This window comes from Peromyscus californicus, unplaced genomic scaffold (genome assembly GCF_007827085.1).
Source record: "Peromyscus californicus insignis strain IS unplaced genomic scaffold, ASM782708v3 Scaffold_5__1_contigs__length_169319896, whole genome shotgun sequence".
In the NCBI taxonomy this organism is placed as follows: Eukaryota; Metazoa; Chordata; class Mammalia; order Rodentia; family Cricetidae; genus Peromyscus; species Peromyscus californicus.
This window is the reverse complement of record NW_026294573.1, coordinates 102,894,255-102,919,792: the sequence shown is the minus strand read 5'-3', so window position 1 is coordinate 102,919,792 and position 25,538 is coordinate 102,894,255. Positions and strand designations below refer to the sequence as shown.

Genomic DNA, 25,538 nt, shown 5'->3' with positions numbered 1-25,538 from the left:
GAGAAAGTAATCCTCTGCTAATCACGTCCTGTATGAGACATAGAAGCTATTCAGACTCAGAATCCATTTCTCAAAATCTAAGGGACTTTACGTTATAAGCATTTAAGGATTCCATTTCAGCATCATTCCCAAGCCCTTTGAAAAACTAGATCCTCTTACCACCATCTCCCATCACCTCTCACACAATTTTACTGAGAGAAATCACTGCGATGCGTTGGAAAAGGTGAGATGGGGTCTGGGTGCAGCTGACTGATATGGTGCTTGCCTAGCACATACATATACAGGCCCTGCATTCAGGCCCCAGAACCACCTGAGGTGGGTATGATCCCAGTACCCTAAGGTAAAGGGAGGAGGGTCAGAAACTCAAGATCATCTTTGGCTACACAGCAAGTTCAAGGCCAGCCTGAGCTACGTGGAACTCTGTCTCAAAAGAGGGATCCGAAGCTGAGGGGCTAGCTCAGCAATTGAATTGTTTGCCATACGAACATGAGGGCCAGCGTTCAGATGCCAGAAACTCATGTAAGTGCTGGGTATCGTGTCTGTAATCTCAGAATCGGAAGGCGGAGAACAGGAGATGACCATTGCAAGATGGCTAGCTAGACTAAGCATCAGCAAACTTTGCGTCTGACTGAGAGACCCTGCCTCAGTAAATAAAGTAGAAGACTGCGGATGATTCCTGACACGAAGCTCCAGTTTCTATATGCGCATACATACACCACCAACCCCCGCCCCCCGCCCCCCGCAACACACACACACACACACACACACACACACACACAATGCTAAAAAGAGAAAAATACCACTGAAAGGACTCTTGCCAGCCTGAGCATGGCCAACATGGCTCTGGCAGGCTGGGACTGGTTGGCAGTGGGGTGTCTTGTGCCGAATACCAGTCTCTTCAACCACATTGCTAAAGCTACCATCAACACAGATCCACGGGCCATCAGCTTTACCAAGAATCCAAAAGTCTGAGACTAAGCTGGGTAGATCCGCAGCCTGCCACCGGCATGGAGAAGAAAGTGGGAGTGAAGAGTCATCTCAGAAGACTTGCTGCCAAAGTTAAGATTAAAAAGCAGAAGTAAGGCTGGCATGGTGGCACAGGCCTGCTATCCCAGCACTCGGGAGGCTGAAGCAGGTGTATCAGCAGTTGGAAACCTGTCTGGACCACAGGGTGAGCCCCTGCCTCCAACAAAACAAAAACAAAAATAAGTAGTTAACAAACTACCATTCACCAGGCTACCTCCAGCTCCTGGGAAGATTATTTTGTTGTTTATTGAATAAACAGCAAGTGATGTGTAAGCTTTGGGTTTCTCCATAAAAACTTAACCTGAACCAGTAATGCTGGTCCCAATTCTCACATGCACACCAGCCAGTTGGTGCTGAACAGAGCCTGCCCCACCCCACCCCTCAGCTGGGAATGCCACTTGTCCCAGCACTTGGCCACTAGTTTAGAGACACAGAACTGGAACAGAAGAGGGATGACCTCACTCCACCCACCATTTCAGTCAGCTCTGAGACAGCCACCTTCAGCTGACACTCTGCCTGGACTTCAGGACTCTCTGGTGCAGTCTGTACAGCACCCCAAATGAGCAAGGTGACGTGAGGACCCCCAGGAAGGCCCCACCAGCCTGGTACAAGTGCTTCAGTGATATTTAGCTCCACATCAGCATTGTTTCCAGAGTTGGTTCCTGCAGACAGCAAGATGGTACCTGCTCCCGGGGAGAGCAGTAGAGAGGACCCCGTGGCCACTAGAATAACTGCAAATGCAGGCATCACCTTCCTTCTGGCTGTTTAAAATAGAGGAAGAGTGAGAATTTGCCTTGGTGGGAGCATAGCTAGGAAAGAGCGATGGACTCTCTTTCTTTTGACACTTGCACACTGGTTATTTGAAGGCACATCATTCTCAACGCAATGGGTTCTGCCTTACTATAAAAAAAATAATAAAAGAAATTCTGTAGTGGATGGCATAGACTTTCCAGGGAGATTGGGGTTGGGGAGGGTGCATTGGAAAGAGACTGCATCACATTTGGGGCACTCTCACGGAAGATGCAGTGAGGAGTCCCCAAGAGGAGCCCCGGAAAAATGCACCGGAAAGAGCTAAGGATGCCAGGGATCAGCAGACAGCAAAGCATACCATGATGCTCTGAAACAGGGAAAGGATGGTGGCATCTCCTCCTGGCCTCCTTCTCATGGGAGATGACTTGCAGAGACCTATAGGACACTGATGGAAGAACACCAGACCCCATCTTACCATTGACTCTACTCTAGTTTCCACCCCCGTTACCGTTCCCCTGGCCTTCCCATCTGGGCGTCAGCTCTACACCTGCCAGGGACAGCACCAGGCCTGAGGGCTGTGGGAGGCCACAGATAGAGAGCCCATGTGGGAACTCAATCAGCCAACCACGTCTAAGATACCCTGAGGTCCCAGAAGTTAGCCATGGCCCCAGGCCCCAGCTTCAGAACCTCCTGTCACACAGCACTAAATGCACAGAATCAGACATGCCAGCCGTTCCTGGGCCACTGATTCCAGTCCACCCTCCACGGCCCGTGCCACAGTAGTTCCTGGGCCACTGATTCCAGTCCACCCTCCACGGCCCATGCCACAGTCGTTCCTGGGCCACCGATTCCAGTCCACCCTCCACGGCCCGTGCCACGGCCATAACCACTTCCATCTTTGCTTCACATGTTACTTTGAAATAACTTACTCTGGACTTAAATGTAGTTTTAAATGACCCTTGTTTATTTATTTTGAGTAGGTGACAGTGCATATGGAGATCACAGAACAACTCTCAGGGGTCAGTTCTCTCCTCCCACCACGTGGGTCCTCAGGGATGGAACTTGGCTCCTCAGGCTTGGCAGCAAATGCCTTCACCTACTGAGCCATCTTGCTGTCCCTTAGATGAAGCACATAAGGCAGCTAGACCTCCCTACTGCAAGTAGGTAGGAGAAAGCTCCCAGTGTTCACAAACGCACTGGTGTGGTACGGCACTTAGATCTTTCTAAATCGTGTGAACATGATTCATTGCATTTCAGAAGATTAAAACTGGAGCCCTGCCTGTGTTATACTCTAGATGAATTGCCACCATTTGAAAGTCTAGATGTTTCTCATGCGTGTGCATCTGCATCCACACCCACACAGAGATCCTGGTTTCTAGATTCTCTTGAGGAGAAAAAGGCTCCGGCTCACACTCCCAGCAGCACTCAGCTGAGACTCAGGAGTGGCTGCCACCCACAGGGCCGTGCTGTCTCACCTGCCTCAGCCCCTGGAGTCTCTGGATTCCCACCTGACCCGCTTCCTTCATTAGCCATCTGCCTGTCCCATCCACATAGGCAATACAGTCTGTGACTGCCGTGGGGCACCCGAGGTTATGCTGTGGACCATGTCACCGTGTGTGTACCCTACATTGGGAAATGTGTGGGCCTCCCAAATCCTGACGAGGTGTTTGTGCAAGGTCACCCTACAGAGCGGACCAACTTCTCCAATACTGCCTCTGTTCCTCCTGCCTCATAGGGACCTAAGCAGTATGGTGCTTAACCATGGGGACACTGCCATGTGCCCAGTATGAGTCCAGTTGTGCTGTAAATCACATTTTTAAAGCTTAGTATCAAACAAAGAGGATGCTAAATAGATCATTAATAATTTTCATACTGATTTTGCATTGAAATACTTTTTTATGTTGAGTTAAATAAATATAACCACAATTAATTATACATATTTCTTTTTACTTTTCTTAATATCTACTAGAAAATTTCAAGTTGTATCTAATAGTAATAGAATGATATATATTAGCAAAATTCACATCTTCCACTAAAATTTCACTGGAAAAGTGGTTTGGATCTCTGATTTGCCAACTCTCTTCTCTCCTAGCAGAATTTCCATCATTCTGCAATGCAATTTACTTTTAAAAAGAAAAACAATAACCTGGATACCCAGAAAAAAATCATGTTTGTTTTGTGTACTGAAAATCCTGCAATGAGCCCAGTGTGGAGAACTCACAACTGTAACCTTTCATAACTCAGGGAAAAAGTAGATACCACACCCCTCACCCCTGGCCTGCTGGCATCGTCACCCTCTCCTCAGCTCTACCCTCTAGGACAAATCTGAAAAGATTGCACCCACTTTCCCTCTTCTTCAGCATCTCACAAGATGGCAGGGCAAAAGAGAAGCAAATGGGCCACGGGTTGATAAATTAGTGGGACTTAGAAAGTCAACACATCCATCACATGGGGATGCTGAGCACTGGGCCACCGTGCTGCCATCAGGACCAGAGGAGACTTCAGGGACACTCCAGTCTGACCACCTCTTTCTTTTGAGAGTGAGTCATTCTCTGTGCTCAGTCTCAGCACTAGCCACAGTAGGCTGTGACTCTGAAGAAATTGGAATGGTTCAATTCCAAGACTTCTGGCTTCTTTTTCTTATGTGGGTTTTAGAGAAACAATTGTTTATATTCACCTCATCATTTCATCCACGACTGTGGGTTTGTTTGTTTAATTATTTATTTCTTTGGGTTTTGGAGGCAGAATCTCAAGTCTCTCACTTAGAAACCTCCATGTTGCCTAAAGGATGATCTTTAACTCTACTGTAACTCCAGATACTGGGATGACAGACATATACCACTACACCAGGGTTAGGTCATGCTAGGGATGTAACCCAGGGCTTCCTGTACGCAAGGCAAGTGCTCCACCAGCTGAGCTATACCCGAAGCTCCTGCTTGTAGCCTTAAATGGATCAGAGACTGCACTATCTATAATAGAAAATCACCTTCTTCAGGCGGTGGTACATTTGTAACCCCAGCATCCAGGAACCTGAGACAGGAGGATCTTTTCAAACACATAGCAAGTTCCAGGCCAGCTATAGATACATAGTGAGACTCTGTCTCATTAAAAAAGAGAGAGAGAGGAGAAAGAAAGGAAGGAAGGAAGGAAGGAAGGAAGGAAGGAAGGAAGGAAAGAAAGAAAGAAAGAAAGAAAGAAAGAAAGAAAGAAAGAAAGGAGGAAAGAAAGAAAGAAAGAAAGAAAGAAAGAAAGAAAGAAAGAAAGAAAGAAAGAAAGAAGGAAAGAAGGAAAGAAAGAAAGAAAGAGGAAAGAAAAGAAAATTTTCTTCTAGAATGTAATTTTCATTTTATGTAGTATTTAATTTTTGAGTTGGGGTCTTGCTATATATCTCAGACTGGCCTCAAAATCACTGCCCTCCCCGCCTCCAGAGTGATGGAATTACACATATGTATTTCCACACCTATTCCAGGTCAGAAATTTATTTTTAAAGCTCTGACAGTATCAGTCAATATGCTTTGGATCAGCCTAAGGGAGAGAAAAGAAAGAATAGCATGTGAACTCCAGGAAAAGGTTACACCTGGTGTCATGGTCTATTTCCGGTTTTATCTATCCATGGGTGACATCTGAGGGTGTGTGGGAGCAGGCATCTCTTTGGCTCTGAAGCACCTGATACCCCTAAAGATCCCCATTAGAATCATTAGAAAATCCCTGAACTCTCAGAAAACAAACAAGTGTCTGTAGAGTTCTCACTTCAGGTTGGCAGCAGGGCTAGAACAAAAAGTTCCATGTCCCCAGCCCAAAGGGAACTTTGTTTCCCACACCTAGTGGTTCAACCTCTGTCCAAACTGGAGGCTGGACTGTCTGCCTGGGAACCTCTGGGATGAGCTAGCACTCAGACCTGGAGCCCCTGGCAGGGGAAGGGGTGTTTGTGAAGGCCTAATCAGGACAGTTTATACAAAGTGCCCCACATAGGTAGATAGTGAACCGGGTGATGCCAATCACTCCCTGGCTCCGAGAATTCAAGTGGCCTGGTTATTGGCATGGTGTCCTCCCCCCGGACTGAGAACTCCTGTCCCTTTTAGAGAAGAGAAAGGTGACAGAGTCCAGCAAGCATCACTGGAGTTATGCTTTGCTCCTATCCCCAAGGAGTGAACCTTCAGAGAAGGCAAGCGCGGACCCTCAGTCCGGCGGCCCCACTCCAGCGGCCCGACCACATCCCAGGCCTCACCTGTTGATCGAGCTGACGCTGGGTACCGTGTCGTTATCACACACTCGCTCTGCCAACAGCCGGTCCCTGATCTCCCAGGCAAACATGGTCGGATTTTGGCGTTTATACTCAGCGATTTTTTCCACCACTTTGGGAGTGGCAACCTTTGGTTTGGATCCTCCAATCACCCCCGGCTTGATGCTTCCTGTCTCATAATACCTAGACCGGAGAAGAAAGGGCCATAGTTAGCCACAGAAACCCGCAAAGTGGAAAGTGCAAGTCAAGATGTGCTGAAAATGTAAACAGTGAATCAGATTTTTAAACGTAGTACAAAAAGCTATTAAATAGCTCGATAATTTTTTAAATTTTATTTCTTAAAATATCATATTTTGTGTACATGCGTGTCTCCATGTATGCATGTGCGTGCCAAGCTCAGAAAACAATTTTCAGGAGTCAGTTCTCTCCTTCCATCATGGAAGCCCAGGGATTGAACCCCAGCCATCAGGCTTGGCAGCAAGCGCCTTTATCCAGAGCTATCTGGCCAGCCCACTAATAATTTTTATGTCGGTTATATGTTGAAACGACAATCTGTATCCATTGGGTTAAATAAAATTCATAGTTAAAATAAATTATACTACTTTCTTTTCACTTTTTTGAAATGAGAAAATTTCAAATTGCTCACATGGCTCGTATTATACTTTATAATATAATTATAAAATACATATATTATATTGGACAATGCTAGCAGCAAGCTACATATTAGCAAAATGCCTTCACATTCATTCACCATGTTACAGATTATAAAAACGTTGCGAGTTGGATTTTCCTCTTGGTTCTCTAACTGCTCTAAAGTACATAAACTGTCTTAGGTGAATGAGTAAGTGACTGGACAGTTAGGTGAAGTGGCCTTCTGTGATATTAAACACAGCTTTATAGAGATTAAATGTTTTCCTCGGGGTCACAAAGGATTGAGGTACCTAGCCAGGACCAAGCCTCTTGAACTAAAATTTCCCTGGAAAGTCGGTATAGACCTTTCACTGGCTTTCCCATCCCCAGTACAATCTGCAGCATTCTCTGAAGCTGTCCCTATACTACAGCTTTTTCTCCAACAGAGAAAAACAATAACCCTGATATAAAATTAAAGGGAGTGTTGGATTCCAGCGTTAATGGGAAATACGTATTAGAGATCAAATCCTGAGTAATCAGAAAAACCAACCACGATTCTCGACAGTTCTTCCAGAGGCCTCCCCTGAGGTAAATGCTGTTTCTAAGGACATTTCCATGCTATCAGCTTTTCCTCGTTAACGCAAATAGGATGTCAGAGTTTCACAGCAAAACCAAGACCAGGGAGGAGAGTGACATGAAGGATTGTTTCAGGGGAGGAGAAAGGGACTTGGTTCTTTCTCTGAATCCTAGCCGTCACTGGATGTCTTTCTCAGTGTTTACAGAGAATTTCTGATCCCCTCTTCCAAAGAAGATTATCTTGAGGTTGAAAAAATTTTAAATCAAAAGACATTTTAGAAATGATAAGTTTTAAACCTAGAATATTTATAAGAAGTAAGGGAATGTACTGGGAATGTCGGCACACATTTGTATTCCTAGAACTTGGGAAGCGGAGGCAGGAGCATAAGGAATTTCAAGGAGACTTGGCTAGATACATGCAGAGAGAGAGAGAGAGAGAGAGAGAGAGAGAGAGAGAGAGAGAGAGAGAGAGAGAAGAAGAAGAAGAAGAAGAAGGAGGAGGAGGAGGAGGAGGAGGAGGAGGAGGAGGAATAGGGAGAGGAAAAGAGGAGGAAGGAAATGAGGTGATTCTACTGGATGGATGGAGCTATGACCCAGAAGCAATGATGGAACCTTTGTAGGGTTGCTAAAACTCTAGCTTGGATGAGTCTGTTTAGGGCCAAGTAAGTAAATATTCTGGAAGTGAAGAAATAGTTCTGTTTTTCATTGAGAAGAGTGACACATTTACCAATTTTAACCATAAACAAAATCCAACCTATCTTCTCTTTTTATAAAATCACTGGAAGCAATTTTCTAAAAAAAAGTTTTTAATCACAAAAGGGTTCGATGGATACCCATGAAAATTTATTTTTTGATAGAAAGTAGAAAGGCACCTAAATTCTAGCACACAGCAACTCCTGAAGACTCTACAGTCCCGTCAACTTCTCAAGAGAAAGCCAATTATTTTTTAAACTTATTTATTTTTATTTACGAGCATTGGTATTTTGTCTGAATATAAGTCTGTGTGAGGGTGTTGGATCCTCTGGAACTGGGGTTACAGACAGGTGTGAGCTGCCATGTGGGTGCTGGTTATTGAAACCCAGTCCTCGGGAAGAGCAGCCAGTGTCCCTAACCATTGATCCATCTCTCCAGCCCCGAGAAAGTCGATTATTTACTATCACATAACAACTCTTTATTTGGGCACAGCACTCTAGAGTTTACCAAGTTCTTCAAATTACCACGATCCTTATACATCTTTTGATGTCAGCAGGATTTTATAGAAGAGAAAATAAATGATTGGAGGACTAAGGCACTTGCCCAACTCCTCTGGTTACAGGAACAGCCCAGATTTCAAAGAAGACTTTGAATCCAGTGCTTTTCTCATCACTACAAGTTTCTGCTTTGATTATAACATTTTAAGTGTTAGTAGTTGCAGTTCTTACAATTGTAGAGAGCTTTACTGTTTGCAAGGCCTTTTCTCAAGCATCTGTCACTCATTCCATGAACCAACAGCTGCTGGGTCCTCTTAGGGCAAGGATAGTCTCGAGATAGGGCTTACAGATATGCAGATCGCAATGTGTTCTTAAAATACATGACTCTAACGGAATGACAGTGACCACACAGACAGTCACCAGGCAGCAGAATAAAGCCCCCTGCTTACATGGCTGGTATGTGGCAGCCCAGGGCTCCCTGCCCACCCTACTTGAGCAGTGCCAACTGTGGGATTCCGAAGTCTGGACATTCCAGGTCTCTGTCTTGCATTTGACTGACTCGTGGGCCAGGCTCTTAGAAGGCAACACAGACACTCCCGAAACCCCAACTCAAGACTGTGTCAAGTGAGGATTCAGACTTAATAACCACCCTTTCATCTCAGCAAAACAGCCGTGCAGCCCTTTGGCTCACAGACAAAAGATGAACGGCAGCCACCAGCCCGGTGCCCCTCAGTGCAAAGAAAGCAAAGAGCGTTAGGCTGGGAGTCAAGAGGTGCCATGCCTGCCGCGGCTCTGACACCAAGTGGCTGTGTGATCTTGACCACACAGCCTTCCTCGCCCTCAGTTACCCCATTTCTGTAATAGGGGAGGATATTTGCCATGCTTCCTTTGCAGAGATGTTATAACAACAGGAATACAGAATGACCGTGAAAAGATTTTACAAAAAAATTAAAGAGAATTTGCATAAAGTAGAGTGCGCAGTTGGGGATTAAAATCCCCACCGTTTTATTTTTATCTTGTGATATGCCACCAAAATTTCAAATGACCTGGCATTCCCAATGAGAGGAGACGCCAGCCCTGCTCTGTGATCTGACTTGGCCTTCCTGTGATGCTCAGTTCCTCTACAGCCTTGAATTCTAGACCGGATGTCCACACTGCTGTCAGCCCACATAGCTTCTTGGAGGGACAGGGATCCTTGCCTGTTCCCAAGGACTTTGCCTGCCTTGCTACACAGCCTTTGAAAACTGTAGCCACCACACACCAAGCACTCTACAAGCTGTCACCCAGTGAGCACCCATCAAATTCTTCTAGGGGGTGGGGGGCAGTCTGTGGGTCAAATAGGCTGAGTTCAGAAATTCCCAGTCACACCGTTTTAGGGCTGAACTTGTTTCTTAAAAAGCAGTTCTAATTAGAGTGACATTTTGTCCACTGTGGTTCTTAGTTATGAAAATAATGAGCTATGAAATTCCAATTTATTGTTGACAACTTAAACGGCCAGGCACCGGAGCGGCGCATAACTTCCGAGTGCCACTCTGCCCAGTGACAAATCTATTCTGGTCCACGGGAGTCTGCTGGCCTGACTTTAGAAGGATCCCTGTCCACCTCAATCTTCATGGGAGAGGTAAAGGGCTCTGGGGCTCTAGAACACGAGAGTCAGTCATTTGGATGTCTGAGAAAGGCTCTCAGCATCTTGAAATTTTCAAACAGCGAACAAAACGTCAGCTCAGCGAAGATGTCTCAGTAAAAACAAAGGAAGGGCCTCCCCTTCCCTCTCCCCCGCTTACAAAGAAGCATCACAGGAAGACGGTGACGACCATTCAGCCCCCAAAGTGAGACCGGCTCCTCTGAAGCGGCTTCCTCTCACCCTCTTTTCTTGTACACTTTCTATTCTGTCTTTGAAAAACAACCATTCTGCTCCCCCTTTGTCTTCTCTCTTCGTCCTGTCTCTCCCCGAAGGCCACTTCCTTTTGTTGTCCTCACTCTCAGTTTTCCTGACCCACCGTCTAACATGGCCACCAGGCTGATTTCCTGTGCTCCTTCTGAACTCCGGCTGGAACCCATTTGCTGGCTGAGTGTTAAACAGAAGTGGATTGAGCCCTCGTCCTCCACAGCTGATGTGACCCACGCTAGGCAGGAAGATGAAGAGTAAACACAGGCATAGGTGGCCCTAATGGAACTGCCAGATTCCCATCCCTGAGATGCCTTCCTTTGGTCTTAATCAAGATCCCCTACATGGTTATTACACACTGTTGGGAGAATTTTTAAATTCCAGCAGATGGAACAAGGAGAGCAGAAAGTCACGATGTCACTGAGAAAACTTCAAAAATACTTCAAAATGTTCACGACTGTCAGTCAGGTATCAGTTGTTAAACCATAAGGCAATCTACAGGACAAAGACGAGGACCGCTGACCTCAGGAAAAGAAATAGTAAGAAAGCCCTGAAGAGCTAAGCCTGAGAATGTTCCTGTCTGCCAGGGAAGACCTAGAACAATGTCACATGCCCAGGACATTAAAAAATATATATCAATATGTTTTGGGGTTATGGAGAGAGACAGGGTCCCAGAGTCATTTAGGACCCAGTCCAGGCCAAGTGATGACTTGGCCAGACCTGCCTATGCCAGTCAGTTAGCTCTAGAAAGGCTTATTTCCTCATCTTAAAACCTTCCCTGGATCGTGCTGAGGCTGGTGAAAAAAATAAACGTGAGGCTACCAGTCTGCACAGCCCTTGGCGAGGACTGTCATTGTGGGTATTTTGCTTGCAGCAAATTGCTGGGTCAAGTGGCAACTTTGAAACGTCAGGTTTGAGAGTTAGTGTTCGCCGCTGCTTTGTTTTCCTCCCTCTAATTTAACGTGTGCTTACGATGCCTGTCACTACAAAAGAAACAAAACACCCAGAAGGAAACACTACAGCCAGCATGGGCAGGCTGATGGTACCACCGAAGATGACGACTGCCTTTTAAATACCAAGTGCTATTTGAAAACACCTCAAAGAAAACACTGAGGGCTGGTAACATAGCTCAGTGGTGGACAATCACTTAACACGTACACAGCCCTGCACCAAAAGAGAAAAAGAAAAATAAGAAGAAATATAATAATCTCTGGGTCCCCCACCACCACCACCAGCCATTCTCTTGACCCCAAGCTCACCTAAGAGGTTTGGGGACAATTCCCAAGAGCCTTTGACTTTCGAGTTCTTTAAAATAATTCACCAGACTTTCGAGAAACACACTGTTCCTCCTGACAAAGTCGCCCTGCTCCACGTGTCACTGGAAACGGGGGTCCACAGCCACTTTGAATAGGACAGTCTCAAAACACTTGGCAATCTCTCAAGTGCGGAGTGTGTGGAGCAAAAGGCTGCCGTAGGTTTCCCTGTGACACTGGCACCTTGGACAGCTGTGGGCTGTCTTTTAGATCTTCCTTTAAAACATTGAGGGAAGCCTGGAGCCCATGCCTTTACCTGCCAAGAATTTTGCTGACACAACCATGGCTGACCCGAAGCTGCCTGGAGATGTCGCAGGGCCTGACACCTTGATGGGCAAGTTCCACTATCCTTTGGCGGACTACATCTGGGAGTGGCCGTCCATTCACAAAAACCCCCCCAAGCTGATTCACTCCTCCATGTCCTGAAACAGATCAGAAACAAAAGGCAAGGGGAAGGGTGGTTAGAACCAGTTACATAGTACAAGTGCCCTTGTGAGCACCCAGAGCCCCTCTGGTTACAAATGGCTGGCAGGCTAGATGTCTTGCACCTGGAGTCCAATCATGCAGATGACATGAGGACCCTGGGTTGCTTTCTAACACCAGTCTTAGCTTTTGTCCATCTGCAGGCCATCCACTGAGCCACTGATAGCTCCCCACACTGTTTTTCTTTTAGTTGCTAGCCTTTTCCTCTTCATTTGGGGGAATCGGTAAGGGAATGTGTAAAAGAAATCTATATGAAAGGAGCACAATTTACTACACAATGCTGAGTTTGAGGAAGATCCTGGGGAGAAAATTATGTCATAAAATAATCAAATTTAAGGAGGGAGAAAATTAGTGGAATTCGTTTTCTTTTAACAAATGTCTTCAAAAGTGAAACGGGTTCTTCTAATATCTACATCTCAAGGGGGAAAGTGTTTTTTAAATCAGCAATCTAATTCAAAGAATTAAAGACTTTCTTTTTAATGACCAGCATTTTCAGATCACTGAGACAAAACCTAACCGCTGCCGTAATTTAAAAATAGAAAAAAAAAATTAAAGCCTTCCTTTAAGACGATGAGGTTGATGTGCAGGCTTGACCATTGTACCCTCTCAGAGCACACAAAAGAAATGGGTCACAGGGTCTTCTGCACACAGCACACTCCACTGAATCAGGATTTGTTAGGTGTGTCCCTGAAATTTTGGGCATGTTTTACAATCCGCAAACAGGTTTAAGTTGGTTAGGAGGAAATAAGAAAACTCCCGAGTCCCAGATTTTTACGAGTGCCATGACATGTATTTTAAGTAAAAGGAGTCAGAGAAAGTGCCCCTTCCGCTCTGATAGTCGGTAATGGTAATCACCGCCCAGCTGAAGGGAAATAGGACCTGAGTAAACTAAAGAGCCAGGCCAGTAAACAGACTGATACAATGTAGCAACACCATTGGCCCTATAGCTGCCAAGCAGTCGCTAACTGGCCTTGCTGAGGATTGGAGCTAAAGTCAAGTAAGAGAATGTAATGACGGGGCTGACAGCTCAGAGGCCCAGGAGGGGAAACCTCCTATCCTAGGACAGACTGGGCTCCAGAAGGGAAGTCAAGGCACCTCCAAGGTCACACCCCCCAACTTTAAAACAGAAACATAGCCACCACAGCTCGGCCACCACCACCCCATCCTAGTCCAAGACTTATCTACAACCAGGCCCATGGACAACATCTGAAATTGAGGGATAAAACACTCCTAAAAACAGCTTTTATCCTTAAAAGTATCTAACAAATTCACAAATTACTTCCCAAAATCTCCAGGTTCAGGTTATGTCCAAGAAAACCGTAATTTTTTAGGTAATTACATTACTTAGTCCCAAACTATGCTGAAATTTCCTCTGATTTTCAAAATGTGCCTCTAAGGAATTTTGATTGTTCTGAAACATTGCACACAGGAGCAGAAAAAAACAGAGAGAAAATTTTCCTGAACAGAGTTTTACAGCTAGGGACATAATTGCATAGTTTCCCTAAAACAGAAAGATTACAGTAACCCTGATCAAGAGCTTTGTTCTAGGACAGAGATCATCCAAGGGGGGAAAAAAAAAAAAGAGTTGAACCAATTTTCCCAGAACAGGCTGGATTTAAGTAAAACAAAGTATATCCAAAATTGGTGTGTGCTGATTGGGAGGACAAATGTCCAGAAAGGGCAGGGAAAAGACCCAGCACACTTTTGATATGATCTAATGTAGCCAACCTGCAATTATTGTTTGCTATACCACTAACAATGGAGACTTCCGGCCCAAAACACAGTGGCAACCTTCAGAGGATGCCAAGAGCAATTCTGTAAGGGAATTCATAGGTTTGTACCATCGGAAAAAAAAATGCCAAGAGTCTCCTAGAGTCGGGTCTCCCTAAATCACAGCAGATCCCCCCAGACTACCTCCCTTTGACCACAAGGCTAAGATACTAAGGAATTTGCAGAATCTAAGGCAAGTGTCCACAGCTGACACAAACTTCACGCAGGTGACTCTTACTTTTCTTAACTTTCTGGACAGGCCCCCAGATCCCTTGGTCCTCTTGTCTCATTTATGAATCTACCCAACAGAGCACTTATCACAGGCCTCAGGAAAGGAACTAATCTGGGACTGATAAGAAGGGAAGTCCAAAGTCTGAAGGAGAGGGGAAGTGAGACAGGGAAGGAGAGCTATGTGCAAAGGATATCGACGTTGTTGACTCTCTATACTCTCTATACCATAGAGAGGAAGGGCGGAATGTGACAGATAGCAAAGGGAGGGCTAGATAGGACACAGAGTCTTAGGCAGGCAGAGGAGGAGGAAGGCGTGGAAAAGTCTAAATAGACTGACAAATGGAAGGGACCTCTAGAAGACAGATGTCTGTGGGTGGGGATCTGTTTCGTCTCCCTCCCTCCCTCTCAGGTCCTGCTCCAGCTTTGCATCTCCTACAAGACTCAAGTCCCAACTTCTACTGTGGATTCCAGCTAGGTGAGGGCTCCTCTGCCAGAAGGGCACTGGGCTGAGACATGAACTCCCTATCATTCCTAAGGGGTGCAGAATTTAGAAAATGGCACAGAGACGGAAGCAAACAAATTAGATAAAAACTGGAGAACAAACACAGATACAGCAAAAGTAGAATGGCTCCATCTGGAAGAGCAGGGCTGGAAGTCTGATGGAATTGTGGGTGACCCTAGGACCTTTGTGTCTCCACTCTGGAAGGAACTGACTTCTGCAGACACTCCTCAGACCTTGTTAGGGACATATTGCCCACAAAGGGCACTGCCCACACCCCAAAACTATGGCTAGACACAGATAATTAAGGAGATGTCTGCTGCTAGCTGAAGGTTGAACTACAAGAGCCTGGATCATTGAAATTCTTCCTAAATGCACCAGAGCAAAAGGAAGGGGCACACATAGACATGCAAACAGGATCACAGAGAGTGGACAGCCAGGTGCTGACACACCTAACAGTCATGCTGCGAATACAGACGTAGTTGGACTACACAGAGGTAGAGCCTTGCGTGTGTATACACTCCGACAGTCCACTGGCCTCTCTGGAATAAACCCTTCTCTTACCCCTCTCCATTAATTCTCCAAAGCCTAACAGTATGCCTCTATTCCCAAGACCAGTGACAGCTGATTTCTGTCAGTCCTTCTATCTCTCTAGCCTCAGTATCATATTCTGTAAAATGGAGGTAACTGAGGTTTGGGTCACACTCAGGTGTGACACTGGCCACAGAAGTACTTTGTAACTAACTGGTAAAATGCTCGGGGGAAGGAAGCATCTAGCAGAGAGTCATTGTACCAGTGTGCTTGGTGGAAGTAGAGTAGGGTGTGGGGTACCTCTGGACTCAGAAAGACCACGATACAGCAGTGCCTGTCCCTGCCAACTGAAGCTGTCCGGTGCAGAATTGGTTGGGGGTGGGGTGGGGGAAGAAGAGAGGCCACAAGGAAAAACTGACCCAAGCCGGAAATAAAGATGAAGGGAAAGACCCAGTCACCTTGCCAGCCTGTTTTCTCTGCCCCCATCACCAGCAAATTGGGACCCAGAGACAGACTACATTGTGCAAGCCAGCAGCTTTGGGCGGGAGAGCGAAGGGTCTTTCTGGAGAAGCCAAGGGCTTCCACTAGCTCTGGAAGCTAGGCTGGCCCAGCCCCCACTGTGCTGCCAGGGAGATTGAGAATGGGAGGAGGGAGCACTTCCCGAGGAGGGGGCAGATTGAAGGCCCGGCAGCAAGGCTTAGACATTAGCAGTTGGTTAACCAGCACCTGGAAGGAGCTGCTTCTCCACACGGATGCGCACCGGAAGACCACCAAGTCTGATGCTGTCTCCCCAAGGGCTTGGGCATGACCTCTGGGCAGCAGAACTCTGGACAGAGAGAGGCAGTGCGGGCCTTTGGATTTCCGCCAGTAAGGAAGGAAGCACGGGAGCCAGCCCTACCCAGCTTGTCTCCCAGTTGCTTGTTGGCTGAGCCAACGCTTGCCCACCTCTCAGAGTGTTGCCCCCAACTCGTTTGTTTTCAGGTTCTCTCTGAGTAAGAGCAGAGAGGCTCCAGAGCCAGTTTGTGCAGGAAAATGCTGTGGAAAACGCTGGAGCCGAGGTGGACTGGAAGCCGCTTAAACCCAGTCCCCAAATGGGGAGGAATCGTTGGGGCTGGGACCAGAGCAAGCCGCTTCACTGTGCGAATCTTTTTGCCGCCTGGGAGGATTACCTCCGACTGGGATGTTGACACAAAGAGAAGCTGACCTGCTCGCAGCCCGCTTCCGCTGCCTAAACAAATCTTCCCCTGCCGCCAGGCCACTGGGCCCTTCGTGGAAGACACGAAGATTCTTGCCCCAGCTTGCCTTCTCTCTAGCGGGGTGTCTGCTTGCTGCCTTTGTTAAATAGGGGACCCACGGCTAGAGTAGCGGGATCCCGGCTGGTTGAGGTTAAGCGAGCTTGGAGCGGACTGCCAGCCACGGAGTTATTCGGCGATATGCAGTCCACAGAGACCCGAGCTGGGCACCCGAGTGCAGTCTGCCAAAGCCTGGCGCCTTCCCCTGGCCGATTCTACAGCCAACAGAAGGGAAACGCGATTCGTTCCACTTGGAATTTCCTTGAAATCTCCGAATCTAATCCAGCGTTAACTCACCGTGAGAAGAGCGCTCATCTCACAGGAGGCTGTGTTAATGGGTGAACTGGCAGAATCCCTGCGGGTCAGGCAGCAGGGCCCTGCCGGTGCCCGAAATGACCCTGCCGGTCTCCTACGCCGCACAGGCTTTCAGAAGGCAGGCGCGCCTGCATGTGACTAATTAGCTTTCTTTCTTTCTTTCTTTCTTTCTTTCTTTCTTTCTTTCTTTCTTTCTCTCTCTCTCTCTCTTTTTCTTTCTAGGAGAGAAGCCACCTCAAGGCAGGCACCCTACAGAGAATGACCCAATGGTGTCTTTAAAGGTCTCTCTCTGTACTGGCCGATGCCTGAACTCAAGTGTAGCTTAGGGACCCGGACTTCGTTGATTTTTTTAAATCCCCTCTCCTCGACCCAGGACGCATTTGGAACCCTGGACCAGGTGTACTTTCTTAACTCTCACGTCTTTTCTTCACACATACAGGGACTGGTCGGGGTCCCACTTTTCATTCTAAGCATCAATCTTGGTCAGTCCCATGGCTGAAAGGGGCACCAACAGAGTTGGGGTTTGGGGCGCTGTCTGAGACTCTCACCGACCTCTGTTAAAACTTCCTGCCTTCCAACTGGCCCATTTTCGAGCCGTCTATGAGTATGAACCAGGGTTCTGAGAATTAGCTGTTGGAGACCCGGAAAGGCTGCAGCTCGCTGCCTACACTACTACCTCGTTGCTGGAGGCGGGATTTACCGACCAGGCGCTTCGGCCTTAGCGGCTAAATGCACTCCGCGTCTGCTGCCTGGAAAGCCCTGCACTTTGCAAAGTTGTCTACGCAGCTACAGAGGTCCCGAGCTCTCCAGAACTTAGTACCTGCCCCGTAGTCCGGCACCCCCAACCCGACCCCGGCCGGAGAGTGAGAGAAGCGAGCTCGCCGCCTACTTACTATGCATGGATGCAAACGGGTCGTGCTTACAGTGTATTTCCATCGGGGCGCTCCAGACTGCAGGTCGGCCCGCGCCGCTGCCTCTCGGCGCCAAAGGGCTGCTCACAGAGCCTAGGGAGCCGCGCCACCAGGCCAGGCACCGTGTGAGCTGGGCTCAGAAAACACCTCTGCGGCCGTGGGGTCCCTCTCCAAGCCTCCTGCGGAAGATCACGGAGAGCTGAGCCGAGAGGCGGGAAACAGTGTTCAGCCAGTCGGTCTGGGAGCGGGCGCCCAACTCCAGCTGCCTTTGCTCCTCGGCGGGCTCAAGCGGCGGCTCCCGGCCCACACCCGAGAAGCTGAGGCCCAGGCGCCCGCAGCGTCGAGGGCATAGCGCAGGGGCCCACCTCCGGGATAACTAGGGGCGCTCGGCGCCGGAGCAGAAGCTTGCAAGAGGCTGCGAGCACACGGCCCTTCGTCTCACTCTGGGGGCAGCGAGGCCCGCGGGCTGCCAGGCTGTTTCGGTCTTGCTGCTACGAGGGTCTGTCCACCCCTCGGCCTCCGCCAGATCCTTCCTGTCTCCCGCTGCTCGGTGTCTCTGGCGCTGGACGTGCCCCTCCACCTTTCTCCCGCCGGCTCTCCGACGTCTCCAACGAAGTTGCCGAGAACTCCTTCTCCCGCCGCGCAGGGACCGCGGTGGATTCTGAGACGCTACAGCTGCTGAGGCTGGGAGCCCGGAGCGCCCCGGAACTGCAGCCCTCGAAGACCGGGACCCGCCGCCCTTAAACTTCCCGCGGGCCTCGAGGCTCCGGGCCCCTTCGCTCCTGGCTGTGCCTCACGCTACCAACTCTTGGAGATCCGCTGCCCGCTCTCGGGGGGTCCGGGTGGGACTGTCCCCGGCTTGCCTCTTCCGGGACAGCCGCCGCGTCTGCCCAGCGGTGAGCGAGGGGCGCAGGAGAGGATGCAGGTCCCTGCCGCCGGGGCTGCTGGGGCCGCCAGGGCTGTCGGTGCTGAGATGAAGCCCCTGCCGGCTCTAATGCCCGCGCTGCTGCCGCCGCCGCCGGCGCTAGCCCTCCGCCTGCTCGGCGCGCACAGTGCGCCACCGCGCCGCCCCGGAGCCGCTTTCAGGACCCGCTGCGTGTGGACAGCGCCGCCCGGGGCTCAGCCTCCCTCCGGGCGGGGGCGGGGCGGGAGCTCACCTGCCAATCACGCCTCATCAAGCCAATCAGAACGGGCACATCCGGCCCTAGCCCGAAATACTGTCCTATTGGCTAAGCAACCCACGGGCTCCGCCTGATTAGCCGGTACCTGGGCAATGGGAGAGAATGGGGGGCGGGGCCCAAGCGGCGGCGCCACGTTCATTGACAAACGCGTGGGGAGAAGGCCTAGTGGATCGCGGAAGGAAAAGGGGGAGAGAGAGAACAGGGCCCACGCAGTGTCTGGAGAGCCCGGCTCTTGGTCCCACAGAGCCAAACTTTCTGCCGGCCGTTGGGATTCTGGGATGCGCTTAGAGACTGAGGGCAACCAAGACAGGGTGAGGACTGGGAGCGAAGTCTCCAGAAGGAAAAAAGAAAGAAAAACACCCACAGATGTTGGAGGAAGAAGTGCAGTGTCGTGGAGATTCGGCTTTCAGTCTAGGTGGCTCATTTACGAGTGTATGCCTGTCGCTTCAGACTCACTTTGCACCTCTGTAGAATGGGCAGAGTTTAGGGAAGGGATCTTTGATGCTGGTTCCTTCCAATGGAAACAGTCCCTAATTTTAGCAAGAATCTACTAAGCGATGGCCGTCTCCTCTGTATCCTCCCTTCTCATTCTATCCACAGAGGCCCCAGTGCTGCATTAACCAAAGGCAGAGTTGGGGGAATATTACTTTAAGGTTATCAGAAATTGAGGAGTCTCTAAAGCTTGGACCAGATTGTCTCAAGCAACAGAGCCATAGATCCGTTTTGCAATTCTCAGCCTAGGAGCTGATAGGTCCCTTGGGAGCTGGTGATACTCTTAGCTCAAAGCTTCTGTCAACAAGAGGATTTCCGCATCTGGTGCAAGGCCTCCTTTAAAACGGAAGGCGTCCGCTGGCATCCAGAGCTAATGAGAGCACCTGAAGCCAGCGGCTGTGCGGTTGCCTCTATTTAAAAGAGCCTGTGGCGTGGCACCAAGATGGCTACAAACGCTGCAGTTCCCAGCTGTCAGGAAAAGCTGACCTTCCCTCACCACAGTACCTGTAGATTTTAGGACAAAATGGACAGACTTCTAGTGGAATTCTCCTGATCCAGCAAAGTTCTTTAACCAGACTGTCTCAGTTTCCCGGGAGTGTAAAGCTCTCAGACCGCAGTCAGCAGCTGGACTTTTTAAAAAAATGAAGTGTCTTCACCCAAGCAGCTATAGTTCTGTGACCCCTCTAGTGTGCTAAGATCCAACCCGACCACTGCCCACACACTGAGCATCCCACTGCCCCAGTAGTTGTGGTAGTAAACTAAACACTCAACCCTTTGAATCATAAGTGATGATCCTCTGATATAAAACATAAATCCATCAGAACAAGGACACTGAGATGTCTGCTTCTGTGATAGTTCAGAGGGGACAGAACTCAGGCAGATTTCTAGGGGACCCTCAGTCCATTTTCTCTATTCACTTTCTGCCTGAATTTTTCCTCAGTTTCCACTTTTTCCCCCTTGTCCCACTTCTAACATTTCTATACTAGGTCAATCCTTGGGTCCACCCTCTATAGCTGTCTTGATCGCAGCTGCCCGGGACAAGTAGGCAAGTTTCCCCTGGCTGACACCATCCCCACCCCCACTAGGGCACAGCTGCAGGAAAACGGTCAAGAAAGATCAGTCTCTGGGGACTCAGAAGGTTGTGGTATACAAGGTGGTGGGGTGGTAGCTTTCTCTCTCCATTGTCTGGAACCTCTCCCAGTCCTGATCTCTTCCCCCCCACACACATCACCTCTGTCTTAGGGCAGGAAGTTTACAAGAAGAAAATGGCTGTGATGGCATAGGGTTCCATTGGCTTTATCCTATAATTCCACAAGAATTCGGTTTCAAGACAGTTATGGGACTCTTAATTCCCACTAGCAAGTTCAAGATTTGGGGCTGCTATAGAGAAGCAGTCAAGGGTACCTCATGGTTCTCATCATGCTCCTTGAGCTTCCAAACCCAGATCTAGGATCTTAAAACTAAAAGGGTTCTGGGGCAATGTTTTCCCCATTTTACAGATGTGGAGCCTGAGGGTAGGAGGCAGGATATAATTTGTCTGAGGTTATAGTGGAGCAAGTCTGGAATAGAAGGATGACTGGAGGCTGGAAGGGAAGGTGACGTCAAACCAAATAATTCATCTGGATGACGTCTGAAGGAGCCACTTGTCCTGTATTGTTTGGACAGAATCCCTAGGGCAAGGTAAAACTGCAGATGCCATTCCAAGAGGAACAGCCCGGATTCCCCCTTTCACACAGTTGGTGTTGTGCAGCTTTGGATATGTTCTCCTCTGTGGGACTCAGCCTAATCAATGGAGGAAGGTAGCCCCTCCCTAGACTTAGTGATCCTGGGCCAGAGGAAATTTCCTTCTGAGTGATTTTTCTTGTCACTCCTGGAGTGCCTGAGCTCTGAGAACTTCAAATCCCCAAAGAAGTGAAGAGTCCTGATATGACCACCCAGTCCATCCTTACAAGCTGCCAAGCAGTGGCACAGAGAGGTTAAATGACCACTCTGAGATCACACAGCTATTCCTTAACAGAGCTGTGCTTCCATGCCTCACTCTTGCCTTCATCTGCAGCCTGGGTCCAGGAAGGACTAGCAGAGAGATAGACAGAGGGCGCAGACCTGTGAAACAAAACCACCATGGGGGGGTGGGTGGCACAAACCAAAACAAACAAAAATGCACAACTTATTTCAATTGAATTGCTGTGGAAAGGTTTGCCTGTTGGAAGAGTGGCCATTTTGAGAATGTTTCAGAAGCCAGAACACCTTTGGAGAGGGGACATCCATCTATCTCTCTCTGCACTTGGGAGACTTTACTTGATGGGGCACACACCACCGCCACCCCATTCCCACTTCCTCTTCCCCAGCTCCCCAACATTCCCTCCAGCTTACAGAAGAGCTAGGCTCTCAGCATGCTGGTGCTGCCCTGGAGTTCTGGCCTGAGATACACTCTTGCAGTCCAATTCCAGCCCATTTGCCTGCTCTGTCTTTCAATAAAGCAAGGTCTTTCAAGATTCAGACTGGTTGCTCAGTTGGGAAGGATCGGAGATGCCTGGGCACTGCCGTTCTAACCTGATGGGTTCTTTTTAACCTTTAATTTGAAAAAGTATCAAAGAGGAAAAGCAACTGGTCTGTTGCTTTTCAGCAGCAAACGGGGCATAGAGATGCCTGCCTGGTTCCTGAAAGTGGATCAAGAATCTGCCCTACTTGGCTTGGGTTATGTTGCAGGAATCCCTGGGAAGGAGAGCATTAAACCAAGTCTTTCAAGAAGTGCAGATCTCCTGTGCTGGGGCTTGGTACCCCAACCAGCCTGCCCTTGCAGATCTGGAGCACCAGGACAAAGTCTCTCCCCCAAGACTTAAGACTTATCTGTCCTTTCTCCCAAGACCTCAGCTTCTTGTGCCTGGAACACAGAGACGAACCTCTGGAATGTCTCCTGGAGCCTTTGGAGATGCTGTCCCATTCACTGGAAGTGCTATTCTCCCTACTTCTACATCTAGTCCTGTTTGATGTGCATCCTCAGTTCCTGTCCTCTGTATCTCCGCTTTTCCCAGGAAGGGAGAAACTGCCTAAGTGGTACTCTGCTGTGTGCTGGCCTTGCTTAATATTGGGCCTTGAGCTATAAAGACACTACAGATGAAGAAGCTGGGTTTGGAGAAAGAATACTGTATAATTCTGGAGGAAGGAAAGAACAGTTTGGTGGTCCATGAAAGGCTTAGAAGTTGAGGGCAGAAAGTAGACCAAGGTAGCGTTTGAGTACCTGGACAGCCCCCTCAGTCCTCTCCCTCCTCTTCCCTAGGCTGGGCCTCAGGACTTGGAAGACCGGCAGAAGGCTGCTCTCACCTGAGCTGCTAACCCTTCCCAAGCAGGTGGCCTTCACCCTAACCCATCAGTAAGGGGTGTGGCTCTTAGGATTTGAAGCTCCAAACCCCCCTAGAATTCCCCCTACACAAACCCCACCCAGTCTAACCGCACAGAAGAGTGAAATGCTTTATTGATTAAATGATTATTCAGGCGATTGAACTAATCAAAGAGCCCATCGACCGCCATGAATTACATTCTTCGTGGTAGACAGCTTGTCGGGAGAGGCAGCCACTCAGTCCCCTCTAGACTCACATGCATCCAACCCATTTCCAACAATAAACAACCCAGGCAGAGGTACCTTTGGGTATCCCACCACTTGGAGAAGGGAAGCTTGTCTTGGAATTAAGAATGGAAAGGGGATGGCGTTCCAGGTTTCTGCATCTGTACTCATCACAACAATGTTCTGGCTCCTGTCCCCACTCTCATCTATTGTGGTTTTCCTGAACCCACAATTGTGCCAGAAAGTCATCCTAGGTTGGTGTCCAAGTTTTCTCCTCCCTACTCTTTGACTTTTTATCAAAAGCTGGAGTAGAATTGGAGGTCTCACAGATGACCCAGCAAGGAGAGGAGTGGGTTTCTTGCCATAGTTCAGAGCATTTGTGTACACATTGGCACAAGGGCCTAATGAGAAAAGGGGGATGTCATACCAGGTTATGCCTTAGGGTAGATAGAGGCCTACTGCTCTGCCATATCTACTCAGACATAGGCACACCCTGCTACCCAGTGCCTGGGCCTCTGGGAGACACCGGGGCATTGTGCCAAGAAGACCTATGAACATACAGTCACCCCAGCTAAATAACCAGGTTAGGCACATATATACACCCCCTTGAACTCTCCTCCATTGGAGCAGTACCCACAGGACATAGTCCTGAGCATACAGTGTGACACATAGACACATACAATGCCAGGCTAGTCTAGGTGAAAGCTTAAAGGCAAGTGATTTGGGGTGAGTGTGGGGAGTGAATGTCAAAAGTCATCAGTAGCCCACAAACTGTTCTCACCCACCAAAGTTGGGCCTGCCATAGGAGAGACCCTTGTATATAAATGCTACATTCAATATAGTAGCCCAAGAATGAAACAGTGCACAGTGCACAGTGAGGGCCTAATTGCCATGAATTCACATCACCCTTTTGATTCTATCTCTCAATAAAATAAGACCTAGGTCTGGCAGCACATGGTTTGTGCACTGTACCCCTAGTAGGCCCCAGAGCCATGTGTGCCTGGAGACAAGCACTTCGGTGTGTATTGGCATGTACACATTGGACAGCTGTTGACATCAAAAATAACGGGATCAGAGTCACCACTTCTTACTTCCAAAGTCACTTCGGTTATGAGAGGTGAACAGACCCTCAAAATAGTAGATGCACCGTGAGTGAGATGTTTATCAAAATTATATATGAAATACTTACACAGACACTGGTTTTGGAGGCTTCAAAAAAACACGCACGCACACACTAATACACCCAAGGCATGATACAAGCTTGTGAAGATACAAACAGGCACACAAACTCAAACAAAACACTTAATTAGGGGCACACAAACTCATTCGCACTCCTGCACTCACTGGGCAAACACCCACACCCAAACTTGCACGCCTCCAGATTAACACCAACACAAGCATCAGAAACAGAAACAAATAAACCCCAAAGAAAACAGTTTTCCTTGAAGACACCTGGACAGACGAGTGAAAACACTGCAAATGGATGTCCACGGACAGGCCTTTCTTCCCTGAGGAAACTCCCTGTCCTTTACGTGGGCACTAGCGCGCCGGAGAATGTGCCCCAGAGTTAGCACAGCTGATGCCCGTTTCACGGTGGTCCTACCTGTCCTGATGGTCCGAGGAGTCGGGTAATTTTTCTCTAAATCCATTTTGATATTTCAGGACTTGATGAAATGGACAGGGGGGAAAGTTTCCACTTTTTTGTGCCCCTTTCCCCCCTTCCTTTCTTTTTTCCTTTTATTTTTCTTTCTTTCTTTCTTTTTCCTTCTTTCTTTTTCTTTTTCTTTTTTCTTTTCTTTTCTTTTTTTTTTTTTTTTTGGTGCCGGGCCGCTCACAAGTCGGAATAATTCAAGCCTTCCGCTCCCCCGCCGAGCTGGGGTAGCTGATCACTGAGCTGAAACTAAACGTTTTAGGTGGAAAAAAAGCGTCCGAAGGCACCGTGAAATGATTAAGGAACTAAAGAGCTTCTCGCCATGTGAGATCATGTCCTGTTCTCGCCAACATCACAAGATGTCCCCAGACACACCGCGCCCCCAGCGCACCGCCCCGCACCGCGGGCCAGGAGCCGGGAAAGGGTGTTGACTTTGCGGCCTGCCCAGCGTGCCAGACGGGGCGGACCGGGCCGAAGGCGTGCGAGAGGCCCGGAGAACAGCAGTGCCGCCTCGGTGCCGCCTTGGACTTTTATAGGGGGTTGGGGGGGAGGGAAGGAAGGATTCAGACTGCGCCCCGCGTTAGTCGCGCGCCTAGGGGAAGGAGCAGACTGAGGCTGAACCCGGGCCACCCGGTCGCACCTGCTTCCAGACCTGCGTCTGGGGGTCGCGGCCCTGTGCGCTTTCGCCCTACACGCAAACCTTGTTTAGTGGGTGCCAGTAGGCCCGATTTTTTATTTTAAAGAAAGAACAATTCTGCCAAGCAGGTGATTTTGAACCCTGTGCTAGCACAATAGTCAGCCACAGGGGACGTTCTAGCATCCTCAGATTCACCCCTAGGGCGGCGCCCGCCCTCAGGTTCCCAACTACCCCACCCCCAACCCATTTGCAACCTCCGTAGGTCTGTTGGGCTCTACTTCCAGGGCAACTTCAGATCCCTACAATCCCCAGGTTCCACTCAGCTTCTAGATCCCAGATCTCTACAGAGCACCGTCCCTTTCTG

At 48.8% G+C, this 25,538-nt stretch overlaps 1 protein-coding gene across 5 annotated transcripts in view; it reads right to left on the bottom strand.

Moving 5' to 3' along the window:
- The window catches only part of Pax5 (paired box 5), a 186,601-nt gene extending 162,006 nt beyond the window's left edge, over nt 1-24,595 (bottom strand). For 2 of the 5 annotated variants that reach the window (XM_052717643.1, XM_052717645.1), the window contains exons 1-3: nt 24,490-24,595; nt 11,873-12,038; nt 6,005-6,202 (exon numbers count right to left, since the gene is read on the bottom strand). In XM_052717643.1, coding sequence (XP_052573603.1) covers nt 6,005-6,202; nt 11,873-12,038; nt 24,490-24,535 — 410 coding nt within the window. In that variant the 5' untranslated portion in view covers nt 24,536-24,595. Of the gene's footprint in view, nt 1-6,004; nt 6,203-11,872; nt 12,039-17,630; nt 21,841-24,489 lie in introns of those variants that run through there. The other 3 variants (XM_052717644.1, XM_052717646.1, XM_052717647.1) reach the window with 3 other exon arrangements.
- Nucleotides 24,596-25,538: the final 943 nt, after the last annotated feature.